This window comes from Hippocampus bargibanti, linkage group LG17 (assembly GCF_051943395.1).
Source record: "Hippocampus bargibanti isolate YZ-2025 linkage group LG17, ASM5194339v1, whole genome shotgun sequence".
Lineage (NCBI taxonomy): Eukaryota > Metazoa > Chordata > Actinopteri > Syngnathiformes > Syngnathidae > Hippocampus > Hippocampus bargibanti.
The window spans coordinates 11153533-11180274 of NC_142750.1; the positions used below are offsets into that span (position 1 = coordinate 11153533).

The 26742-nt window shown below is 42.4% G+C and overlaps 1 protein-coding gene across 1 annotated transcript in view; it reads right to left on the reverse strand.

The window, feature by feature from the left end:
- Positions 1 to 3115: 3115 nt before the first annotated feature.
- The window catches only part of ppfia3 (PTPRF interacting protein alpha 3), a 29160-nt gene continuing 5533 nt past the window's right edge, over positions 3116 to 26742 (reverse strand). The window contains exons 6-31 of the mRNA XM_089018612.1: positions 26052 to 26180; positions 25183 to 25275; positions 23822 to 23874; positions 23659 to 23752; positions 23441 to 23575; positions 21416 to 21499; positions 21120 to 21251; positions 20882 to 20944; positions 20716 to 20795; positions 20370 to 20532; positions 19066 to 19259; positions 18350 to 18590; positions 18138 to 18271; positions 16906 to 17060; positions 15756 to 15855; positions 15603 to 15684; positions 15325 to 15525; positions 13561 to 13626; positions 12979 to 13005; positions 12669 to 12844; positions 11092 to 11189; positions 8733 to 8908; positions 7609 to 7677; positions 7233 to 7395; positions 4074 to 4139; positions 3116 to 3387 (exon numbers count right to left, since the gene is read on the reverse strand). Coding sequence (XP_088874738.1) covers positions 4087 to 4139; positions 7233 to 7395; positions 7609 to 7677; positions 8733 to 8908; positions 11092 to 11189; positions 12669 to 12844; positions 12979 to 13005; positions 13561 to 13626; positions 15325 to 15525; positions 15603 to 15684; positions 15756 to 15855; positions 16906 to 17060; positions 18138 to 18271; positions 18350 to 18590; positions 19066 to 19259; positions 20370 to 20532; positions 20716 to 20795; positions 20882 to 20944; positions 21120 to 21251; positions 21416 to 21499; positions 23441 to 23575; positions 23659 to 23752; positions 23822 to 23874; positions 25183 to 25275; positions 26052 to 26180 — 2961 coding nt within the window. The 3' untranslated portion in view covers positions 3116 to 3387; positions 4074 to 4086. The remainder of the gene's footprint in view (positions 3388 to 4073; positions 4140 to 7232; positions 7396 to 7608; positions 7678 to 8732; positions 8909 to 11091; positions 11190 to 12668; positions 12845 to 12978; positions 13006 to 13560; positions 13627 to 15324; positions 15526 to 15602; positions 15685 to 15755; positions 15856 to 16905; positions 17061 to 18137; positions 18272 to 18349; positions 18591 to 19065; positions 19260 to 20369; positions 20533 to 20715; positions 20796 to 20881; positions 20945 to 21119; positions 21252 to 21415; positions 21500 to 23440; positions 23576 to 23658; positions 23753 to 23821; positions 23875 to 25182; positions 25276 to 26051; positions 26181 to 26742) is intronic.

Consider the following 26742-nt stretch of genomic DNA (forward strand, 5'->3'; position numbering starts at 1 on the left):
TTTATTCATCCTTCCCGAGTTCTCTTATGGCTTCTGTGTGTGTGTGTTTGTGTGTGTAAAATGAGTAACTTGTGCCTGTCCCTTTTCGTATGCCTGTTCACTTTCTTTGAATCTGTTTCGTCTCTCTGTGGCCCCGCCCGTGACGTCACGTTTCTCCCAAAGATCTCAAAAGAGGAGTCCGCTTCCAACAACTTGCAAAAAAAAAAAAAAAAAAAAAACACTTGAGTTGAAGTGCAATGATTCCCGTAAATGTGATCGCTTGTGATCGCCTAAAATGCTTGACTTGGAAGAACAATTCAGACTAGTTTATGGATGAATTGATTAACTGTACACATGGTGTGCACGTTTCACACAGACATCTCACAAAATCGTCATATGAGAGCTGTATCATTTTTTTTCTCCCTTTGCCTTTTTTCAGGACAAAATTATGATTAGCCACTATGTGCAATTTCACATGGTGACAAGCATTGATCAGGGTTCTCCAACCACAGGTCAGAGGGCAGGAAGTGGGCCTCGGCCTAGTTGGGACCGGACCGCTACAGAAATAAACTGAGCAAATTCGCTCCATCAGACGTGACATGCGAAATGTGCGTAACTCTAGTCAATCGGACTCTTCCTTTTAACCTTGTTCAGAAAGAGGCAGTAAACAAAATGTAACGGTAGCAAATTGACGCAATGTACATCGAAACACAGAGCTGATGGACACCCTTGATTTCCGAAGACTAAGCTATTTTGACCTCTTTCAAAAAGTAGCAACCAAGTGATCAAGTGGAAAGCATGACAAAAATGCCAGCAGCATTTGCATAGCCCGCCCAGGTCAACATTTTTAGTTGCAGTACGTGCACACTGTAAGACCCAAGAAAAGGACACGGAAAATCCTACTGGACCCTTCCCACCCTGCCCACAACCTTTTACAGCTACTTTCTTCAGACAGGCGCTCCCGATCCATGCACATCAAATCCATCTGACATTTTAACAGCTTCTTCCCCCGTCGCCATTTACTCTCTTTGCACAACCCTGTGGAACAACATCCCGTTATAATCATTGTAGCTCTAGCTCTGTGAACCACTGTTACTGACCTATATAATCTCCAGCATCAGAAACTTTGAGGCACTCAAGGACATCTGCATAATTGCACATTTGTTTTACTCCAAATATGGCGACTGATCATATTAAATTGGTTCACTGATTTTCTGCACCAACTGTACAACTGTTCGCGGATTTTATTCTACCGCTGATCACTTTCTCTCTGCTTGATCCCTTAGTTTTAGTTGTTCCTGAGAGGTACCACTTACATTAAGGAATTAGATTAGATTAGCCTTTATTAGTTTCATCCATACTTATTTGTCATGTCCTTTTTATGATGATACTAGTACAGCATGTTCTATCAAAGACACATTCCATCCAATAAAGATGATTCTGATTTTAATAATTTGCCAACAGCCAGATGAAAGCAGCAACCAATCCCGTTTTCTTTTGCAAGTAGCAATGACGGTAACGTCGTTAACAGAATTGCAACTTCCAAAATAATTGTGGATATTAAAAGCTATGTTTATTATTCTTAACTGTGCCATTACTTAGTCGTTCACTGTTTTGCTTTATTTTATTTTATGTTGCCTTTGCAATACAGTTTGAAAGGAATTAATGCTAATTCATTCCAAATATCAGTGGATAGACCCAAATGGACAGTCTGCGGCTGGATGGATGCATGGCTTGAGGAGCCCGCAATAAGAAGGAAGGAGTGTCAGCGCAGAGCGCCAATGCGTATGTGGAACTGTCGCGGCTTGGAATTGAAGCGGATTTATGTGGGACAGGAGATGATGTCGCTAATGGATGCTACAGCTACGTGTTTGCTTTCAAATTTAGCTTGTAGTAGACGTCCACATTCCACCATGACGTCCCAGATTCACTGCTGAAAAGAACACTTTGATTCTGTCCTCTTTCATCTAGAACTGCTTCATGTCAAAAAGTGGTACAGAAAGTGCTGAAGAATGAATGACTCTCTGTGTGTTTGTGTTGTGATATTAGTTTTTTTGTGTGTTTTATTTACTATTGTTACTTCCAGGTAGAGTGAACGCTGGCGCGTGTGCCTGCCGCTGCTCACCCGCAGAAAAAATATCCTGTGACTGTAAAGTGTCACTGAGAGTTTTGAAAGGCGCTTATAAATGAAATGTATTATTATTATTATTATTATTATATGTTAAATTACTCTATAATTATCTGCTGTCAGCATCAGTGCTTTCAAACTAGCAATTTGAAAGCAATAAAAAAATGGCTGCCATTCTACGAACTGGTCTGTGACACAAAAAAAGGTTAGAGACTACAAAGATAGATGATTACATTTTAAATGTATGATGTCCTGGCCTGGTGGAAAAATGCTGTATCTACTTAGCGTAGAGCGATACCCTAATTTTGCAGATGTCTGTGTAAAAGGGGCAAATCAAAAAAAGCCTGTTTTCACAGAGTTCCCAGCTAAAACGAGCAACAAGGATTCTTATGGCCTTGTACAGTTTCACACGGCAACAGCATTTCACAATCAGATAATGACTACCTCAAAAGGCGGTACCTTTCACGCCAAACACCGACACGGGTAATAGACGATTCTGGTTAAAGTTTTTCGTCATACGGACTCTGTAAAAGGCACAGATGGCTTAATGTTTAATCTACTCCTCAGCTTTCTACATCCCCCTTTTTACAAAGACATTCGTGAAATTGCCGCTTTGCCTTCAGTACCTTTCGTACATCACTCTGAAAAAAAAAGTTGACAAGGCTACTCCCTGTAAAAGCTGTCGATTGTGTGAGCATTCCACGATGCTAGCATCAGCGTAAAAGGCGCGGGTTGAGAAATCCCGGCATCTACGTTGGTCTTTCTGCGCAAAGGAGTCATGAAACAGTCGAACCCGATGTCTGTGTGAATGGACCCTTCCCTCACTCTGAGCCTTTCAAGCCTTATTATCATGGGATGCCTTCAAAGGAGGATGGGATCGGCTTTCAAGGTGTTCGAGACAAAAGGATGCCGAAGAGCAGCGTGGCCGTGACGTTTGTTGTCTGCTCTTCAATGCTCGACATGTTTACTGACCACATCAATCGGGGATGCTCAGACACCCCACCCCCCCCCCCCCCCCCCCCCCCCACGGCACCAAAGGCTTTGTAACTCACTCTGTAGAATAACGGTTCAAACAAAATGGGGCCACAGAGAGAGAGAGAATTTGGGCTTCGTGCTTTGAGAAGAACATTGAGGAATAATTAGATCACTTTCCTTCAGATTATGTTACTGCAAAATGCTCGGAATACAACTAGCCTGAAGTTGAGTGTATTGTGTGCAAGTCCTTCTTCTTTCGAGTCATTCTTCAGTGAGTCGGAGGTTCCCAGTGTGATTGGCGGCCCCTATGGAGAACAGCAGTGTGAATTGTTAGGTTGATATCTGACAATATTTTGCTCGCTTTTAAGAGTTTCTTCTTTTAATGTGAGTCATCAAATTACTTAGTAAAATGATTCACAATTTAGCATTGACTGTTTAGTGCACCGCACATGGTTCAAATTTTGAAGTAATCCAATTAAATCTCTCCGACAATTACTTTGAAGGAGGAGATCAGAGAAAAAAACGTTTTTTTGTGGGTCGACTCATGATCATGAGGGCAGAATTTTCAAACATTTCCATTCCAGTAACTGTGTATGAAAAATGTTTGTAAATAGCCATAGAATGGCATCGTTCACCTCAAATGTCCGATTTGTCATATATTTTCCAGCAGGACTTCTTTTGACTCTTTTGTGGGAATGTTCGTGAAAGGCATGTCTACCAAATTCCATGTTGCTAAGTCAAACTGATTTTAGGGCTGAATTTTGTTCCCCCTTAATTCCTTGGGCCAAGTGTTTTGGCTGAAGAAAGTATGGGAAAGCCGTCAAAACGTCAACATATTTGAAATAACGGCACCAACAAAACGAAGCAGCTAGCAGCGGGGAAAACTTCAAACCACAACAACACAGGGACATGTGCAAGCCATCTCATCTCGCTGCGCTAACAAAAGGGCTCTGGACGCTTTAACGAGTGTTTGGGTCGGCCGCTCCCTCACCTCGGTCGCCCCCTCAACACGAATACGTCCTCACGGAGGCGGATTCACCCCGGGCACTGGAGCTGGCTGTGGACAACACACGCACAAACGCACGTATGTTACATTTAAACAGCAATGACCCTTCCACAGGCATTCCCATTAAGACGTGAAATGGCGAATAAAAAGTCTTCCTGTGTACTTTATACTGCCTTCACCTTGTCATCACTGCTTCCTTTAAGAAAGAAACCAAGAATTCCATAGCTGAGATAATGGCACACTCGCATCTAAAGCACTAACAGATGCGTTGTCCTTAAAAAATGTGCCGACGTGAAATCCACAATACTAAAATGCACAATAAACATTATTTTAATTAGAACGTAATACTTTTATTATACAATTCTAATGGATGCCTCACCAGATGTGTATGTGTTAACTTGTTAGCTACTAATGCTAATTACTGAACTCTTAAGATCTCTTCAATCGTATTATTAGAGCACTTTTAAACAACCACCATTGTATCCAAAGTGCTTTGTGTTTTCTTTAGCTACTCGCTAATTACTTGCTTGATAGAGATTGTTAGCCCTTTGAACTCTGCCATTTTTGCCCATTTTCTCAAAATGGACACCTCAACTGACAGTTTGCTGTATTTCAAATACATTTTCTCAAAATGGAAGCTAGTTGCTATAGTTGGGCACAGAAAGCTTGCCTGCCATTGTTGCCATATAAATTGTGTTCCTTTTGTCAAAATGGCATCTTAATCAATGTAATTACTATTGTCAACTTTATAGCTAGTTGTTTTCTGGTTAGCTCCAGAAACCGCGGTGCTAACATAGTCATTAGCTGTAATAGTTATTTCAAAACGGATGCCTCAACAAATACTAATTACTAAACAGCTACAAAGAGCTTACAAATAGGTCAAATTACCCTGTTTTCTCAAATTTTATGCTAGTTAGTTAGTTGGTTAGTTGATGACCGTTAGTGGCTATGAGTCTATGAACACCAAATGAGATTTGAAGTGTTAATTATGTCAGTGTGTGTGTGTTAATTGCCAACAGACGAATAAACAATTGTTATCAGAGTTGTTTGTTTTTCATTCAAATCTTAGCTTCAATAGCCTCTAATATTTTACTTCTATTATAATTTTTGTCATTTCTAATCTTTAATTTACAGTGGGCCGTGTTTTGACTTTGATCTTAAGTACCAGCCTTTGTTACATCTTTGGTTGTTGTGAAAGTGCTCTATAAATAATGTTGAGTCACGTTGAATATATTTAGTGAATGAGAGGTCTTTAAAATGTTCTAATCTTCCTTTTGTGCTTGGTTCTCACAAACAATAATAACGTTGCTGGATCAATATGAGTCAGGGACGTTTGATTATCTAAAAGTGTTGGAAAGAAACAACGACCCAAATAAACATGATTTAAATGTCATTTTCTTCCACGTTGATCTGACCTTTACATCAGAATCAGAATCATCTTTATTGCCAAGTATGTAGAACACACAAGGAATTTGTTTCCGGTAGAACACGCTGCACTAGTATCGTCGTCAAAAAACTGCTAAGTGGCACTATACAGTTCCATTTTGGCTACTGTTGACAGAGTTCAAAGAGTTCAAAGAGTTAATTATACAGTAAAGTCTCGTTATATCGATATCGGATATATCGATAGTCCCGGTTATATCGATACTATTTCTATGCACACACGGAGAAAATTACATGCAAACAGGGTCGGATATATCGATAGTCCCGGTTATATCGATATTTTTTCTGACTCCCTTGGATATCGATATAACGAGACTTTACTGTATTTACATCTTATTAGTAATGCAATTATTACGTACTTTGTATTTCAATCTATTATAGCAGAATGGTTGTATTGCATTATTGATATTGTGATTATGATGTTTCTTTTTATTATACAGTTTGACTCCTTTCAAACTGATCATACTACTGAATGACATTTTTAGACATGACCCAACCCTGAAATCACACTAACGCTCATATACGATATTAAAAAAAAGCGGAAACATTGAAATATAGACTTTTTTTCCATTGTTGCACTTCTCGCGGTTCATAAGAATGTGTGTTGTTGCGAGCAGGCATGTTCAGACCAGCTGTGCAGAACATACATTGTGCGTGTCTGAGGGATTATCAACTCAACCTGAGCAGTGTATACTTTCCAGCAACATTCCTGCACAATCAATAGTCAGAAATGTGCAAACATGATGCCCTCACACTGTAGCATTAAAAAAAATGAGATTTTTACCCGTTTTAATATTTTACCACTGTAGTTTCGGTTTTGCATTATGTTTTAAAATTATTAAAAACGTTACAAATAAAATAACTCCCAAAATAAAAGCTAACATTAAAAATATATAAATATTTAAACTACCTATTTTTGTGCAATACAATTTTGAGTATGTTTGCATTGTTAAATTCAAAGAAAAACATGTATTGTATGTATTGTAATACATAATATATGTATTATGTATTCTAAACAAAGCTTAATAACACATACTAAAAAGGGACCGTATTTTCTGGTGTATAAGGCCAATGAATGATGTATTTTAAAACGTTTTCCATATATATAGCGCACCTTCAATGAATGAAAATGTTCTTCCAAATATAATAGATAAATATATACATGTTTTCCAAATATAAGGTAGACCACATTATAAGGTGTTACAGTAGAGGTCTTCGGTTACTTCTTCTATGGGGGAAATTGAGTCATAGCTGCTGACAGGAGTTGCGAGACCTGTTCAATATTACTTCACATATAAGGGGCACCTGCGTATAAGGCGCAGAGTCATCTTTTGAAGAAAATGAAGGGTGCGCCTTATACACCAGAAAAATGGACAATAAATTCCTACAAATTTTACATTTTCTCACAAGCAACTCCTGATAAAAAATGACCTTTAAAATTGATCTCATGTTAAAATATCTGCAGCATAAACATTTTCGACAAGATGTCTCTTCCTTGGGACCAAAAGTAAATTATCCAACTCCTAATCATTCTTAATAATAGCTTGCAGAGAGCTCCTTGAGGCCTCCGCCGGAGACCTGATTCTTGTCATTCCGTGCCACTGAGTCACACCAGCGGCCTGGCCCCCCCGCCCCCTCCAACCCCCTTCTGGCTCAGCAAATCAGAGGTGATGGGGCGACAGGCGCGAGACGGGTGCTCACCATCACTCTGGACCTTCCTGAGGGTGACGGAGGGTGTGGCGATGGCGGAGGCACGGAAGTTAGCAGGCAGGGTCTCGGCCGAGTCTGAGGTGACGCCCCGCAGGTCCTTCTCGCGGAACATCTTACGCCACGATGGAGAGCGCGTGAATGTCTTGGTGCCATCCTGCAACCAAGATACAGACTCAGCATTTCGGCGTGGATGTCATTATGGAGTGCTTCAGGGGGTCCTTTTTTTGGTCAGGTTTTAGTATTTTGTTGTGTGTTTCTTTGTGTCTGCAAAAGTTGTGTGCATGTGAGTGTTTTGTGTGATTTTTTTTTGCATGTATGTGTGTGTGTATGCGCGTTTTATGTGTATATGGTTTTGTGTTTGACGGACCTCATCGGGCCGCCTCTCGGTTCCCATGGAGATGAGTGAGTTGTACTCTTGCTCCAGGAGCTGGCGGGCCTGCGGGACATAAGTGATGGAATAGTCACTAAATAGGATCCCTCTCCCTCTGTCTCCTCTCCCTCCCTCCCTCCCTCCCTCTCACTCTCTCTTTCTCTCCCTCTCTCTCTCTCTCTCTCTCTCTCTCTCTCTCTCTCTCTCTCTCTCTCTCTCTCTCTCTCTCTCTCTCTCTCTCTCTCTCTCTCTCTCCCTTCCTCCATCTCTCCTCTGTCTCTCTCTGTCTCTCCCTTTATTTGCTCTATCCCCTCCCTCATTCTCTCCTCTCTCTCTCTCTCTCTCTCTCTCTCTCTCTCTCTCTCTCTCTCTCTCTCTCTCTCTCTCTCTCTCTCTCTCTCTCTCTCTCTCTCTCTCTCTCTCTCTCTCTCACTCTCTCTCTCTGTCTCTCTCTCTCCCTTCATGCCTTCCTCCCTCTCTCATCCCTTCCTCTCTCCTTGCTCTCTCCCCGCACTCTCACCCTCTATCTCCCCTCTATCTGTCTCTTTCTCTCCATCTCTCTCTCACTCTCCCTCCCTCCCTCTCTCATCTCTCCTCTTGGTCTCACTATGTCTCTCCCTCACTCTCTCTTCCTTTCTCCCTCCCTCTTTCTCTCCTTGCTGTCTCCCCTCTATCTGTCTCTGTGTCTCCGTCTCTTTCGTCTGTCTCTGTTTCTCCGTCTCCGTCTCTGTCTCTCTCTCTCTCTCTCTCTCTCTCTCTCTCTCTCTCTCTCTCTCTCTCTCTCTCTCTCTCTCTCTCTCTCTCTCTTCCTTTCTCCCTCCCTCTTTCTCTTCTTGCTGTCTCCCCTCTATCTGTCTCTTTGTCTCCATGTCTTTCTCTCCGTCTCTTTCATCTTTCTCTTTCGTCTGTCTGTTTCTCCGTCTCTCTCTCTCTCTCTCTCTCTCTCTCTCTCTCTCTCTCTCTCTCTCTCTCTCTCTCTCTCTCTCTCTCTCTCTCTCTCTCTCTCTCTCTCTCTCTCTCTCTCTTTCCATCTCGCTCTCTTTCCGTCTCTCTCCCGCCCATCCCTCTCTCTCTCTCCCTCCCCCTCTCCCCCTACATCTCTTTTGCTCTCATCCATTCACCTGCGTGTTCTGATTCGGTATCTGCAGCAGCAGCGCCAGGTCAGTGTAGTCGAAGGTGTCGTCGAGGGCCAGCAGGGCACCATGAACGCCGCTCTCGCGGAGGTTGTCAGCGTATTCTTTCAGGCCCAGCGTCTGCACCCAGCACATCACGCGCTCGTTGGACCAAACCATCACATCTGGGGGGGGGGGGGGGGGAAATAAGGGCAAAGTGGCAAAAAAAAAGAATGATATAAGGCTTCCTCGGGACACGTGTGAAATCATGTTTTGGGGTTTTGTATAAAAGACAAATGTGGAAAAATTTTGTTAAAAGGGGTTTCGGTAAAATCCAATAACCATACATTTATCTTTATGACTGTCTTTTGTTTGTTTGTTTGTTTGTTTGTTTGTTTGTTTGTTTTTTTCCAATGTTCTGGTGTTGGTTGCCAAGTGGTTTTGTTGTAAAATGATGACAGCAATTGAAGGCAATAAAAGTGGGGACAAACCAAAGACTTGCAATGATTCCCAAATGGCTGGAAGCCACTTTCGAAGCAGCAACGTGAACGAATTGGCTGGCGTTCAACGTCAATGACAATGTGTGCGATTTTCAGTGGGAAATGCAGGCATACATTGACATCCTCAAACATCATCATAGTCCTGCCAAGACATGCTGCCTCATTATGTGCGGAACCATGCTACTACAAGTGAGTTGAAATTATAAGACTCCACCCGAGTATAATAAAATGGCTGGGGAGTTTTCTCTGCACAATCTCAGAACTGTCGGTAAACAAGTAGCCAAATAAAAATGTGACGAAATTGTAATACTTTAATTAACTCATTCACTGCCATTCACAAATTTATTCGGGAATTGAAAATATGACGTCGAGCGTCATTCTGAATGTGTTTGGGTTTTTTTTTTTTTCTTGTTTGGGTGCTGATAAAGCGCTGGCCATGGCCTCTGACAATGGTTTTCCCTTCCACAAGGGGCAGAATTTCCCAGTTTTCCATGTTAGCGCTTTGGTTCCAGCTTCAGCTGTTGTTAAAGCGCTATATAAACCAATATGTATGTATTGCATTGTGTTTTGGACAGCCTCCCTCACTTCCAGACCCATATAATTTAAGAATTAACATTTTTTTTGTGATGAAAGAAGAGAATCTAAGGTATTTTACGCTACATTTAATGTTTATGTAGTCCTAAAACTCAATATTCTGTGGGTCCTGGGATTTGAGTGACAATGACAAAAACCCTGGCACTGGAGTCGACATTTTTGTCTGGCAGTGAATGAGTTAACATCAACAAACAACAACAACATCAAAGCGCCATAACGAGAGCTGCTTGAAAAAAAATTCAGTTCAACACAATACGAGTAAAATATTTTCCATCACAATTGAACCCATTTAATATACAGTGAGACCTCAACTTACGAACTTAATTGGTTCCCAGACAGAGTGTGTAAGGCGAAAAGTGTGTATCTCAAAAAAAAATTCCCATAGGAAACTATTAAAATGGGAATAATCTGTTCCCGGGTTTCCATAAAATATACTTTTCAACTAAATAAGCCTTAAAACTACACACAACATACCATATTCTATGTATAATAAATGTGCTATTGTATTGTAATGAAAGAAATACACTGCATTGTATCATAAAGTCACTTTATTTACATTTGTGATGGTCATTTATGGCTTGATGGAATGGCGTTGGAGGTCGAAGGTCAAAGGGAATTGCATGAGGACTGTAATTAAAGAAATAAACTGTGCTGTAAAATAAAGTTTTATTTACCTTTTTGATTGTCGTTGATGGCTTATGGAAGGAGAGTCACCTTCCATAAGGACTGTTGGTGCTGTTCGGTCGTGTGCTTCCGCCGAAGATCACTCCGCGAGCCGTGGTGGGTGTGTATTATGAAAATAGTGCTTATTATAAGGTTTAATTTTGATAAATTTGACGTTTGTAAGACGAAAAGTTTGTAAGTTAAGGTGTTTGTAAGTTGAGGTCTCACTGTATAGCATTCATAACTTAAAACAAAGAAAAATGTTCACAAACTACTTAATACAAGCATACGTCGAAAAGCCTTTCAGCTGAGTCACCCGTAGCTCAAGGCACAACTGGGCCAGATCTTCTTCCGGGCACTTTTACTAAACAGGAGCTGTCTCGTGATCAGAAACGTTCAACTGTTTCCTACAACAGGATGTTCCAAATGACTTGGCTTATGAACCACACACTGCTTCACCAAAGATTTCCATTGCCATCACATTTCCATCACACCGCGTGTGAAGGGGGTCACAAATTTCCTCTCTCAAGCCATAACAAAGTATAAAGAAGAAAATGGAATTTCTAAAAAAGGGTAACAAGTGGTGGCGGGAGTGGTGGGGTTTGTCCTACCTTTGTTGTGGTGCGCGCTGTCTTCCCGCCGCCTCTCCAGCTCCTTGCGGTCATAGTTGAGGCGCTTCAGGCACATGATGCCATAATGCAAGCTCACTCTGCAGAGCCAGAAGGAAGAGATGAAATGTAAGGGTGTCAAGGAAATCATCTGGACACTATTTGGCCACCTTGTGAGAAGGCTTGGAGACACACACCTGAGTGGAAGATGGCTGTCCAGCGAGTGTTAGAGCACCAGAGCTAATACGACATTGTAACTACTATACGACAAGGTGACACAATCGGGGATATTATAAGATACTATTGAATAAAATGGAACAGAATACATCACTGTACAGGCACTACAAGATAAAATGACACACAGTCAAACAGAAGGAGGCACGCAAGTGGCTGCTGGTATTATGTGTAGAATATTTCTCAACAGGAATTCAAGCCACAAATCCACTTTAAACTTGAACAAGGGATATAAAGCAAGACCACCCTTTGAGAGATGTGAACTGCATAACATAACGTATTTAAATTGCGAATGGTTATTATTATTATTAGTATAATAATAATAATAATAATAATAATAATAACAGTCAAACAACGTTCATTTAACATTTAGCTTGTAGCAGACGTGCACATTTCACCATGACGTCCCTAATCCACTGGTGAAAAGGACGTTTTGATCCTCTGATTTAATCTAGAATTGTTTCATACAACCAAGAGTGCGCAGAAAGTGCTTTTAACTGAATGACTGTGTATTTTGTGTCGTCTAATATTATTTGTTATTTATTTTTTTGTTGTTGTTTTGACTTCAAGATGGCGCTGCGAGAGTAGCTGCCATTTACAGCAGGTTCTGTATTTTGTTTTTCGACTTCTTCCTTTCCTTTCCTCTTACTTTCATTACTTTGCTGCTATGAAATGTAAATTTCTACACTGCGAGACAAATAAAGACTAATCCAATCAATAATAATAACAACAACAACAACAATAATAATAATAATAATAATAATAATAATAATAATAATCATCATCGTCATCATCATAATCATGAAAAATCCCAAACTATTACAATTCTGCAAGACACACAAAGTGACATGATGGGACACTAAAAAGGACATTGGAATAAAACAGGACATAGCAAGACAAAATTGGACACAGTGCTAGAAAATGGGACATCCCGACATGATTAAACACAAGAAGAGAAATTATGGTTAATAAGATGGTGATATTACGGGGCAAAAACAGACGTGAAAAAGGTTAAAATTTACTGCTATAGGACAACATTGGATGTTCTTGTCAAAGGAACTGGACATAACATTTTTTTAACATAATGGACACTATCTCTCAAAATGAGTCCTGAGATGGCATAATAATAGAAGTTGTGGGATACCATGGGACTAAAATCCAAATCCAAATCCAAATGAGAGCTAAAGGAGTCCCATGGAACATGTAAGGAGATAATGGGGTGAAATGAGGCCAAGCTGTGAGTGTCACCAACTCAGTTCAACAATTTCAACGTAACAACAAACAGAGTTGATCTAATTCCTACCCTTCACGTGATGAGTAATCTAACAGAACTCATTGTCCCTTACCTGTGGAAGCTGTCCACCATCTTGAGCTGCCCTCTCAGCTCCTTCTTCGTCAGGTGGTCGAGCATACGGGCGTCCACCAGTGACTCCATGAAGTAGCTACGGTACTGCGGCAGTCCCAGGCTAGGCAGCCAATCATTGCCCACCCACTCGTGATTCATGTCGCCGTACGCCAGGATCTAAATGGGGACATTGCAAATCCATTTTTCCCTGCCATTTTACAGTACAAAGACCAAAGCAATGTCTAATCTATCTGCCCATTAAAAAAAGAAATGTGGTTCATGAGCATACAAGATAGTTTTTTTTTCCTCACCTGGTCCCAGCTAAATTCCTTCAGCTCCTGCAAAGTCGAGAGGAGAAGAGGGGGTGGATAAGAGAAAGGGAGAGAGAGAGAGAGAGAGAGAGAGAGAGAGAGAGAGAGAGAGAGAGAGAGAGAGAGAGAGAGAGAGAGAGAGAGAGAGAGAGATCAAGGATGTGGTGGTGGAGGAGGTCGTGAGAAGGAAAAGGAACAGGAGGAAGTGGGGATGAAGGCAAAGCAGAGGAGCAGCCGAGGAGGACAAAAAGGGAGGAATAGGACAAAGGGAGGAAGAGTGTGTTAGTGAACGGGCAATTAGCTGGAAGCGGTTCACAGTGAAACGGCAACCAGAGGGACAAGAAGAAGAAGATGCTCGACACTACGAGACACAACCACAGAAGAAGAAGAAAAGGAGGAGGAGGAAGGAGAATCATCAATGTGGATCTAAAAAAAGTTCATCTGTATCCCAAATCAATAAATCTGCAAACAATATCTACAAAAATTAAAACAGGTAGAAACATAACATCTATTAAACTGCACATACATCCGAATAAATAGTCAAAAAATATTTGGAACTAATAAAGAATGACAGGCACTGACCGGCGGCTTGATTGCTGCGTTCAAGGACTCCATCTCAGCATGGGTCATCCAAACGTTGCTGGTCGACTGCAGGCCATGGGGAGGGAGACAAAAACGAGACAATGAGATGACAGCACTGGATTGCCTTGAAAGACACTTCCATATTCTAGCTTTCTTAGAACCAATTTACTTGTGAAATAACACTCAAAAAGTAAATACATGTGAGTATGAGTTAGATTTTTTTGTATTTATTATTTTATTTTTGAGTTATGAAGCTTTCGGTTCTCATCTAGATTTGATTGAAAAAGCACTGGTGGAAAATGCATGCAGGCTTTTTATTACATCATTGATGTTGACATTTATTTGTGTTATCTTCTTTTTGTTGTCACTGAATTTGTTTGTTGGACAGTTTTACTGGACATTCTGTTTCTCAGAGCATTAATGTGTTTCATCTGTAAACGATTTATTCGTCTCTGTGGAGTTGAAGCTGTTGTTTACCAGCCAACTCGAACAGGATCCGACTAATTTTAAATCTTCCAACCCTACAATCTACTTATGCTAACCGCTCAACTGACTAACCAGAATCCATCTTCTCCTGGTTATTAATTTAATGAAGACAATTATTTTGTCTTCAAATCATGACACTTTTGATGCATTAACAACCAATTAAAAGTTTTTAAAGCAGCTTGAAAACAATACTATGAACCACTGATGCGTGTTTAACTATGAGAGATAGTGCCAGATTCTGCGCCTTCCCTCATTTTGGGGAGCCATGAAAGTTTATGGAGATTGAAAGTACTGTATTTTCCAGTGTATAAGGTGCAGCTCACTATAATGCGCATCCCCAATGAATGGTGTATTTTCAAACTTTTTCCATTTACAGTATAAGGCGCACCGGACTATAAGGCGCACTTTCAATGAATGAAGAAAGGTTTTCCAAATATAATATATAAATATCTAAAGGTTTTCCATTTTTTTACTAATTCACTGCCAGGCATGCAAATATATGTCCACTCCAGTGCCAGGGTTTTTGTCATTATCACTTGAATTCCAGGACCCACACAATATTGAGTTTTAGGACTACTTTAACATTGAATGCAGCGTAAGAAACCTTAGACTCTCTTCTTTCATCAGAAAAAAAAGTTAATTCCTAAATTATATGGGTCTGGAGTTATGAGCTTGAAATGAGAGTGGCTGTCCAAAATACAGTGCAAAACATACATGTTGGTTTCTATACTATAGGGCTTTAACAACAGCTGAAGTTGGAACAAAGGAAAAGGTGGAAAAGGGGAAATGCTGCCCCTTGTGGATTGGAAAAAACATGGCCAGGGACCATGGCCAGTGCTTTATCGACACCCAAACAAGAAAAAAACAGAACCTGAACAAATTCGGGAATGGCGCTCTACGTCATATTTTCAATTCCCGAAGAAATTTGCCAATGGCAATGAAGGAGTTATGGTACACCACATTATAAGGTTTGGGTTACGCATGACTTCTTCTATGGGGGGAAATGGAGTCATGGCTGTTGACAGTCGTTGCGAGACCTTTTGTGGCTCAATATTACTTCACATATAAGGCACACCTGCGTATAAGGTGAAGGGTGATTTTTTTGGAAGAAAATCAGCGCCTTATATACCGGTAAATACAGTACAGTAGTTTACTTGGATACTTTTGTTCAAAATGAATCGCTAGACTTGCAACAGTGTTTCGGTGCAGAAGGAACTGGCAAGTCATTATTCACAGAATGCTTTGGATGTAAGCGCTGCATTTGCGGAAGAGGCTGACCGAGCGAGTGCTGGCGGGGGCCGAGGGGCTGGTGAGGGAAACCATCTCCTGGATGGCGAGCCTCAGCTTAAGTCGGTGCAGCGGGTTGCTGATGCCAATCTCACGCTGGATCTCCGTGTCCGACAAGTTGGCCATGATGGCGCCGCTCTTCACGTTGGCCCGGCAGGCCGCCACGTACCAGGCGGGCATGCCCACCCACAGCTGGTAGGAAAGAAAGTTAGCAGCAGCGTGAGGCCAAAGATGACTTGGGAAAGGGGACTTTAACAAAAATCCAGTACCTCCAGCCATGACACGACAGTGGGACCGTCCCAAGATGCGAAGGGCAAACCTTGGCGACACGCTTCTTCTAAAAGCTCGTGCCTAAGTATATGAATATGAAATCTGAAGTATAACAGCTTTTCTTTTTAAGTGAAGAGAAATACGCCACTCACTTTTTCTTGCTGCGCCGGTCTTTGTCTGCCGGCCCTAAAGTTCCAGTTTTGTTCATTCCCATGACATCACCGGAGGCCAGGTCTTCAGAAGGTGTTGATGCTGGTAGAGGCACACGAAGTTCAAAGTGTACAGTTTCTTTCAAAAATGTTATTATCATTCACTGCCAGGCATGTGAAAAAATGCGGCGACTCCAGTGCCCGGGTTTTTGTCATTGTCACTCGAATTCCAGGACCCACAGAATATTGCGTTTTAGGACTACATAAACATTCAATGTAGCGTAAAAAACCTTCGACTCTCTTTCGATGAAAAGGTTTCTTCAGCCGTCATCTGTACTTTTTTGAAGGTGTCGGACCTTTCGCTTCTTATCCAAGATGCTCCTTCAGCGAACTAAAGTCTTCCTGGTAGTATCGGCCCTATAAATATATCCCTAATGTCCAGACATGGCGGGAGTGGGGCAATCAGGCCAGTCGTTAGTCAGGAATGTAGGAACAATCGGTGGGGCTGCAGGGAGTGGTTCTCTGCTCCCCCCAACCTTAGAGTAGGGACCTATCATAGCAGTGTCCGGTGCCGCCATGTCTGGACATTAGGGATATATTTATAGGGCCGATACTACCAGTAAGACTTTAGTTCGCTGAAGAAGCATCTTGGATAAGAAGCGAAACGTCTGACACCTTCAAAGAAGTACAGATGACGGCTGAAGAAACCTTTTAATCGATGGACCACTCCTGTACGACTGAGAGCTTACAGAGACATAGACTCTCTTCTTTCAGAGAAAAAAAAATGAAGAAAAAAAAAGAGTTCATTCCTAAATTACGTATATGGGTCTGGAGTTATATGAACTTGAAATGAGGGTGGATGTCCAAAATACAATGCAATACATATCTATTATGTATAAATATATAGCGCTTTAACAACAGCTGAAGCTGTAACAAAGCGGCAACATGAAAAAAAGGGAAATGTTGCCCCTTTGTGGAAGGGAAAAACATTGCCAGAGGTTTGACCAGCACAGGAAAAACCAAGGCCGGAACAAATTTGGAAATGGCGCTCAAAGTCATATTTTCAATTCCCGAATACATTTAGGTGTGGCAGTGAATGAGTGAATGTCAAATTCGTGAATTGGTCACGACTGCACTTCTCACACCATCTTACCAAGTGAGGCTGAGCCGTCCCGTCCAGGCTGTCCCATCCTCCCCTTCTCTTTCTTCCCAAAGAGTCGTCCAATAGACGATTTGATGCTCTTCTTCTTGCTGGACTTGTGCAGGGAGTCCTGACTGCTGTTGGAGCTGCTGCCATCTGCTGACAGGCTAAAGGTATCGCAGCCGGGTCAGAATACTTTTAAAGGACAACCGACGTCTCCGCACAAGTTGTGTCCATAATTTTTAAAATGGCTTTAAATGACTTCGACTGAGCGTATTTTACAATGATTCCACCGCATATAGCTATATTTGACGCTTTAAGACTCGCGCTGAATACTCCCGAAGTCTTGTTTTTGAGTTGGTGACGAGTCCGTACGTGACGTCACGAAAGGACCGTAAAAAAGACGCATTCTAGCGGTCCTTCACGGCGAGAGAGAGAGAGAGACTAACTAGAAGGGAGAGCATTTTATACGACGCGCCGTGTGTGACGCGAAAGCATGTGACGTAATGTAAATGCGACATCATGTAAAGGAAGGCAGGATATGACGTATCAGGAAGTCCAAAATGTAAACAAAAAAGATTAGCAAGCGATGTTTAGAGATGTTTGTATGGCGAATTACCCCAACACCTACCATCACGTCAATGTATTTTGCTGTACGTGTTTGGTCTGGGGACCTCGTGTTGCACCCAAAAGCCGCCAGAAGGCCAGGAGAGGGCGTCCAAGCGCCATATAAGGAATTTATCAGCCTTTGGAAACGGAGGTGGCCACAGGAGGTCGCCATTTTGTGCCTATTTTTTTGGTTGAGAGATTTACCCCCAATGTTACCTCAAAATGGCACAAATAAATTTGTTAATCGATTGCAAACATGTATGCTTTCCTCTTCAGAACTATTTGAATCATATTCATAACTGGATGTGTAACAAGAAAGCATATTCTCCAAATCTGAAGCCATTGTTTTGATTCTCAAGCAATGCAAGATGTCTTGGCGTGACGTCACAAACTGGGGGCGGGACTTTCCAAAAATGCCCAATTCGCAGCTCAATTTTTTGCAGATTTTGGACACTTTAAGTCATTTTTATTGGTGTTTTGCATTTGAATAAAAATATCATACTGCGTGTTTTAGGTATTTTAGATGCTATAAAACGTTTTTCTGATGTCAGTTAAAAAACAAAAAAGTGACGTCAGTTGTCTTTTAAAACACCAGTATACAAGAGAAAAGCGGAAAACGAAGCGCTATGTCTTACCTGCGGAACTCACGGGGGTCGTCCAGTAGGGCCCCTGGGTGGGTGAGGGTCATCCTATCGAGGCGCAAAGCCCGCGGCGTGGGCGGCGGTGTGGAGTCGAGGAGGGCCAGAGAGCGATCGTCATCTCTGTTGCTCTGAAATGTTAAACAGTCCCACAGTTGTATCCCACTGGAGGTCATCAACACAATTGGACTCACTAATTCCCAGCCCACCTGTCTGTCGTTGTCACGGGCCGGAGAGTGGGGCAGGCGTGGGGTGGAGTGTCCCGAGCTGGGCGGCGATGGCGAGGCCAGGGTAGAGGAGGTGATGGAGGATGGGATAAAGCCTCGCCCACTGCCGTCCCTCCCCAGTGAGGATGGGGGGATGGGAGGACTGTCCAGGGCCACGCTACTGACACGGCTCTCGATCTCCTCAGCACGCAGCTCTGTGTTCTCTTTCTCCTCCTGGATAAGCCTGGGGAAAGGGGTTTCATTAGCCTAGCTTGTCGCATGTAGCTTAAAAGTTTAACTCAATCACTGCCATTCCCGAATTTATTCAGGAATTGACAATATGACATGGAGCGCCATTCCCGAATTAGTTCGGGTTTTGGTTTTTCTTGCGTGGGGGTGCCGATAAAGCGGTGGTCAGACCTCTGCCAATGTTTTTCCCTTCCACGAGGGGAATCATTTGCCTTTTGTACAGCCGCCCCCACTTGCACCTCATATTACTCCAGACCCATACCACTTAGGAATTAACTATTTTTTCTGATGAAAGAACAGAGTCTAAGGTTCCCGACGCTGCATTGAAGGTTTATGTAGTCCCAAAACTCAATATTCTGAGGGTCCTGGAATGTGAGTGAAAATGATAAGAACGCTGGCACTGGAGTGTAGACATTTTTGCACATCGTCTGGCAGTGAATGAATTAATAAACCATAAATGGCAATCTTACTTGATCTCCTTGTTAATGGCCTCCAGCTGTTCCTGCAGCATGATGGCTAGCGTCTGAACGTCCGTCTGCCCGCTGGGTGACAACAGCTCGGATCCAAAGCGATGGTCGCCGTCATCATCGTCGTCCGAGCACACCACATCTACGCTGTGGTCGTAGCTGGATCCCAGCAGCGCCCCCGTCGCCCAGTCCGTGTACTGCAAAGACACACAATCAAATACTGTACTATTATAATAATAATTGTCTGTAAATGGGCAGCATTTTCACAGCCCCGCTTTGTTCAGCGGAAAGGTCAGTGCTGTTGGACAGTCTGCGGCTGCATGGCTTGAGGAGCCCGCGATAAGAAGGAGCGTCAGCGCAGAGCGCCGAAGCATATGTGGATCTGTCGCAGCTTGGAATTGAAGTGGATTTACATGGGACATGAGATGTGAGACGATCTCTTTTCATCAATGGATGCTACAGTTTTGTGTTTGCTTTCAACGTTTAGCTTCTAGCAGACGTGCACATTTCACCATGACATCCCTGATCCACTGGTGAAAAGGATGCTTTGATCCTCTCCTCTTTTATCTAGTCTGCTTTTAGATGTGTGTAAGATTGAATGACTGTGTCTTTTGTGTTGTGTCACATTTATTTGTTATTTAGTTTTTTTTGTTTGACTGCAAGATGGCGCCGCGAGAGTGGCTGCATTTACAGCAGGTCCTGTTTTTTGTTTTTCCTACTTCTTCCTTTCCTTTCCTCTTACTTTCATCACTTTGCTGCTGTGAACTGTAAATTTCTCCACTGCAAGACTAATAAAGGCTAATCCAATTTAATAATACATTTCATTTATGAGCGTCTTTCGAAACTTTCAAGGACACTTTAAACCTTCATTCACCCCCCTAACAGTGTCTGAAATAGCCTGCCCGGACGCCCGGGGCGTGCAACTTTTCCGTCAGGCGTACAACTTACAAAACGTCTCTGCCCGGGTGGCCGACAACTTCTTCAAGAAAAAAAAAAAAAAGATTATTTTTCAAATCAAACGTGTGCTTTATTTAATAAAGCAAACGTTTGAACGAAGATTTCAAAATCAGAATAAATTATTCAGATTTGTTGGTTTACAATATCTTTTTGATGTCAAAACTTCGACAGCAAAATTTTCACTTTGAAATTCCGAAACAGGCTTTGTGTCAGAATTCTTGACTTTAAAGATTTTTTTTCTGCACGCTGCCCACTGTGTGGAATTTTATGGAATAAGGAGTGACTGAGACTGAACATTTCTATGCCGACTCATAGAAGGCTGAAAACACAAGCTCATTTTCCAAACCCACCTTGGTGGAGTCCTCCCTGGCTGAGCTCCATCGTGCTCGAAGACTTCGCCTGCCGCCCAGAGAGGCGTTCCCGAAGGTGTCCAGGTGAGTGGTGGAACCCATAGGAAGAGAGCCGCCACCGTGGGAATACCTCAGCTCCAGAGCGCTTCCGGGCAAAGATCGACTAAGGAGACGAAAAGATGCAATCTCAGATAAGAGAGCGGATGAAAGGATTAATTCTAGTGACTTGTCGGCAGGAATGAAGTCATGCGATGTAAAGACAACGTAGAAGTGCACAAAAGAATGCAAGTACAGAATAAGCATTACAAGCTCATCGTGAACATTTGGATCGTTTTTTCCCCCCCACCTGGAATAAGAGCCGCCGGGCCTGGCTCTCAGCTGATCGAGTTCAAGTTGGAGGCGTTCTAGCTCTGCAATGAGCTGGTCCTGATTGGTGGAGGACACGCAGAGAGGTGGTGAGAAAGTCAGCATAAAAATCTGAACGTGAATTCGGAGGGCAGAAGTAGCCTCACTTTGTTTGCTAGAAGATCATCCTGAATCTTTTTCATATTGGACAGCTCCTCGGAAAGAGTGTTCTGTCAAGAGAGGGGACCACAGGTTTCATGATAGCATATTGAAGACACAATGGATGATAGAATCACAAAACAGTTTCCATATGGAATCAAAATTCTTATCAACGAGCATCGCAAAATATTGCACAATCATTGGATGATAATGATGATGATGATGATGACTACCGCAAATTTTTACCTTCTCCTCCAGCGCGGCCATCCTCTCCTTGAGGTGCAGCTGCAGCCTCTCGTTGGACTCAGACAGCAGCTTATCCACCGTGTCCGAGAGGCGCTTATTGTGTTCGTCGTTCATCCGCTCACGCTGCCTGGCCTTTGGGACAAGTGAAGTAAAAGGAGGATGAAAGCGGCGTGAAAAACGCATTCATAACAACTCTTGCGTTCCACACAAGATTGTCATCTTTCGCTTTAGAAAATTACAGCACCTTTGTGCGCCGCCACGGTCAAGATGGCGAGGAAAAGCCAAGCGTGACTCACCCTCTGCAGCTCTTGGTTCTTCTCCTCCAGTTGCGCCTCCATCTGCCGTAGTCGCTCCTCAAAGTTACCGTGGCGCTCCTCAGCCTGGAAGAATAGGAAAAGCAACACGAGGAGGAAAATTGGAAGAGAAGGAGGAAGAAGATGAGGAGGCCGTGAAGATGAAGAGGAGAAAGAGAACAGGAAGAGAATGAGGAAGAGGAAGAAAAGGAAAATGAGGCAGAGGAAGAGGATGAAGTGAAGGAGGCAGAGGAGGAAGATGAGGATGTTGAAGATGGGGAGGAAGATGAGAATGATTATAATGAGAAGCAGAAGAGGAGCAAGAGGAGGAAACAGGAAAAGCAAGAAAGGCATCAGCACGCTATCATGCGTCCATCCTGTCCTGACACGCATCAGGCTAATTTGTGTGCGCTAAAGCTGTTTGGCAGCATGGCACATTTCTTTTTGGCAGCCCTCAAAGAGAAAAAAAATGTTTTCGGGAAACGCTGGCGATTCTTTTGTGACGTGTAATAATCAGTTCATTTAAAGGACAACGGACGTCTCAGGACAAGTTGTGTCCATAATTTGTAAAATGATTTCAAATGACTTCTACTGAGCGTATTTTAATAAGATTCCACCGCATATAGCTATATTTTACGTTTTAAGACTCGCGCTGAATATTCAGGAAGTCTTGTTTTTGAGTTGGTGACGAGGCCGTACATGTCGTCACTGAAGGAACGCCCCTGACCGAAAAAAAAGACGCATTGTCGCGGTCCTTTCATCACGTCAATGTATTTTGCTGTACTTGTTTGGTCTTGGGACCTCGTGTTGCACCCAAAATCCGCCAGAAGAGGGCGTCCAAGCTCCATATAAGGAATTTATCAGCCTGTGGAAACAGAGGTGGCCACAGGAAGTCGCCATTTTGTGCCTCTTTTTTTGGTGAGACATTTCCCCTCAATGTTGCCTCATAATGGCACGGAATAAATTCTTTAATCGATTGCAAACATGTATGCTTTCCTCTTCAGAACTATTTGAATCATATTCAGAACTGGATGTGTAACAAGAAAGCATATTCTCCGAATCTGAAGCCATTGTTTTGATCTTGGTCTTGGTGTGACGTCACGAACTGGGGGCGGGACTTTCTAAAAATGCCCAATTCGCGGCTCAATTTTTTGCAGATTTTGGACACTTTAAGTCATTTTTATTGGTGTTTTGCATTTGAATAAAAATATATTGCGTGTTTTGGGTATTTTAGATTCTATAAAACGTTTTTCTGATGTCAGTTAAGAAACAAAAAAGTGACGTCGGTTGTCCTTTAAGGCCCTGTTTCAACACACATGTCCAGTGCCTGTGCTTTGAACAACACGCTATCCAGTATTTTGAAGTATTGATGTTATAACTCATAATAATAATAATAATAATAATAATAATAATAATAATAATGATAATAATAATACATTTCATTTATAAGCGCCTTTTTAAAAATCTCAAGGTCACATTACAGTCACAGGTTTTCTGTGGGTGAGCAGCAGCAGCCACTCGCGGCAGCGTTCACTCAACCCGGAAGTAACTCAAGTAGATAGAAAGCTAGCTAGCCATTCACTGCCTTTGACAAATTTATTCGGGAGCTGAAAATATGACGCCATTACAGAATTTTTTCGGGTTTTGTTTTTTCATGCTTGGGTGCCAATAAAGCGCTCGCCGTGGCCTCTGGCAATGTTTTTTTTTTGGGGCAGCATTTCCCTTTTTTCGATGTTAGCGCTTTGTTCCAGCTTCAGCTGTTGTTCAAGCGCTATATCAACCAATATGCATGTATTGCATTGTATTTTGGACAGCCGCCCTCATTTCAAGCTCATATAACTCCAGACCCATATAATTTAGGAATTAACTCTTTTTTTTCTAATGAAAGAAGAGAATGTTTATGTAGAATGTTTATCTAGTCCTAAAACAATATTCTGTGAGTCCTGGAATTCAAATGACAATGACAAAAACCCTGGCACTGGAGTGGACACATGAAGTAATGTATTTGTGTTGTTGAAGCATTCGTACCTTGTTGAGGGCGGCCACCCGCTGCGCCAGCTGCGCTTCGATTTCGGGCAGCGTCTCAGCCCTCTGCAGGGTTTGCTGAAGCTTCTGCTTGGCGTCATCCAGCCGGTCCTGAAGTTGACGGTTCTTCTCCTCACTCTGCCAACCGATGGCAGCATTTGAGTGGAGCATTAGCATAGTGCCATGCTTGCGAAGGGCAACTCATTTTTGTATTGCCCTACCTGTCGGTGGAGAGACTCTTTGCTGGCCAGTTCGTTCTCCAGCTTGTCTTTGATGTCGTGGAGAGATGTCGCCTCCCGCTGGGCGCTCAGGTACCTGCAGGCAGCGGCACGGTTCGTTAGAGGGGATAACCGGGATATAGAAATACAGAAAAACATACTGCACCTGCGCTCTAGAGTGGTGATTCTCTCCTCCATATCTTCTCTCTGACATAGAGCCTGAGAGGTTACAACACAAACTATGTGTCACGTCTTGGAAGTTACTGTCAGTGGCTACATGAAAGTAAGGTTTCAAGGCTGGGATAAGGATTCAAGGCAAGGTTCAGATTTTACACAATGTTGGGTTTTAAATGAGAATTGGGATTTCAAATTAAGGCTTGATGAGTTGTTTGGGATTTTGAAAGCAAGCTTGTCAAAATATCTTTGAAGCTAAGATTAGGGCGTTGACCACAAATTATGATTTCTAATTTGGTTTTCAAGGTTGGGTCAGGGTTTAAATCACGGACTGCAAAGTATGATTTTCAGACATGGTTGTGGTTACAAATTCAGAAACGCATTGATGTTTTAAGACTGGTTTAGGATTTTAACTCATTCACTGCCAGAAAATGTGTCCACTCCAGTGCCAGGGTTTTTGTCATTTTCACTCAAATTGCAGAACCCACAGATAATTGAGTTTTAGGATTACATAAACCTTAACCTTAGACTCTCTTCAGAAAAAAGCGGTAATTCCTGAGTTATTTGGGTCTGGGGGTATCTGAGCTTGAAATGAGGGCGGCTGTACAAAATACAATATAACACATACGTAGTTGATTTATATAGCGCTTTAACAACAGCTGAAGCTGAAACAAAGCGCTAACACGGACAAAAGGCTGCTCCATTGTGGAAGGGAAAAAAACATTGCCAGAGGTCTGACCAGTGCTTTATCGGCATCCCCGCAAGAAAAAAAACGAAAACCAGAACAAATTCGGTAACGGGCCTCAACGTCATGGCACTCAACGGCACACTTTTCGGTTCCCAAATAAATTCAGGAATGGCAGCGAATGAGTTAAAGAGGTCAAATTCGGGTGTATAGACAGTAAAAGGGCGTGGTTCTTAATCTTGTTGGAGGCAGCGAACCCCACCAGTTTGATATGCAAATTCTTCTTCCAATGACTGCGCCTACTAACTGCAGTCTAGACTGAGGGGTGGACCTCTGTGGCGGGGGATCCACCGAACCCCTGAGACCGACTCACCGAACCCCTAGGGTTCGATCGAACCCAGGTTAAGAACCACTGGTATAAGGGTTGCAATGTCGGGTTTTATGAAATGTAAGGATTTACATTTGAGTTTCAAGGGAGCTCAACCAGTTTCAAAGAAGGGTTTTCCGATCTGGTTGGATTCAGCATTTAAATCAGAATTGCGGTTTTAATTAAACAAGATTTAGGGCTCGGATGAGTTTTTTTTAAACATGGTCGTGGTTTTGAACAAGGGTGACGTTTTCAAAAACTGATACAAGCACTGAAATGTATTGGTGAAGTGTAATGTGACCTCCTTGACGTCCCGTTGCAGTTTGTGGTTGGCTTCCTCAGATCGCGTCAGTTCTCTCCTTGCGGATGTCAGCTGCTCCTCAATCTCGCCAACCTGACAAGTGGCGTAAAGATTACATCACTTAATGCAACCTCAACCCTCTGGAAGTGGATAGAGTACTTCTTAAAGCACAACCGACGTCTCCGGGCAAGTTATGTCCATCATTTGTAAAATGGCTTAAAATGACTTCTATTGAGCGTATTTTAATAAGATTCCACCGCATATAGCTATATTTTACGTTTTAAGACTCGCGCTGAACATTCAGGAAGTCTTGTTTTTGAGTTGGTGACGAGTCCGTACGTAACGTCACTAAAGGACCGCCCCCTGACCGTAAAAAAGATGCATTGTAGCGTCTTTCCATCACGTCAATGTATTTTGCTGTACTGTTTGGTTTGAAAACCTTGTGTTGCACCCAAAAGCCGCCAGAAGAGGGAGTCCAAGCTCCATGGAAGGAATTTATCAGCCTGTGGAAACGGCTGATTCATTCCTCATAACAGCGGTGGCCATTTTTGGGTGCGACATTCCCCCCCGCCATTGTTTTTATTCTCCAGCAATGCAAGACGTCTTGGTATGACGTCACGAGCTGGGGGCGGGACTTTCTGAAAATGCTCAATTCGTAGCTCAATTTTTTGCAGATTTTTGACACTTTAAGTCATTTTTATTGGTGTTTTGTATTTCACTAAAAATATCATACTGCATGTTTTGGGTATTTTAGATGCTATAAAACGTTTTTCTGATGTCAGTTAAGAAACAAAAAAGTGACGTCGGTTGTCCTTTAAACATAGTGTAGCATTCATCAAGTCTGAATTGTTGTCCGGCGTTTGCGATACCTGTCTGCACATGAGCGCCAGCCTCTCCTTGAGCTGCCCCAACTCAGATCGCTGTCGTTCTATCTCCCCTTCGCGCTGCCGGTCCACTTCGCCTTCATCCAAGATAGACGAGGGCCCGTTAGGAAGTCGCTGGTACCACAGGAAATATTTCATATGATCAGAACAAACAGGAAAGGGGCTGAATTGACATCCTATGCAAATACACTTTTCAAACAATTACTCACTACATTTGCTGCACTTTAATGTTATATAAAAATAATGTGCTGAAAACTTGGGTAGGGTTTCGATACAGAGTTAAGGTAAAATTAGGAATTCTAATGTAATTGTATTTATTTTTGGGATACTTTTTTTTCTTCCATTGCATCTTGGACAGGTCAGAATTGCAAATGAGAATTTGTTCTCAATTGCCTTGTTATCAGCATTAAAGGACAACCGACGTCTCCGGACAAGTTGGGTCCATAATTTGTAAAATGGCTTCAAATGACTTCTACTGAGTGTATTTTACAAAGATTCCACCGCATATAGCTATATTTTACGTTTTAAGACTGAATATTCAGGAAGTCTTGTTTTTGAGTTGGTGACGAGTCCGTACGTGATGTCACTAAAGGAACGCCCCCTGACCGAAAAAAAAAAGACACACTGTAGCAGTCCTTCCATCACGTCAATGTATTTTGCTGTATTGTTTGGTCTG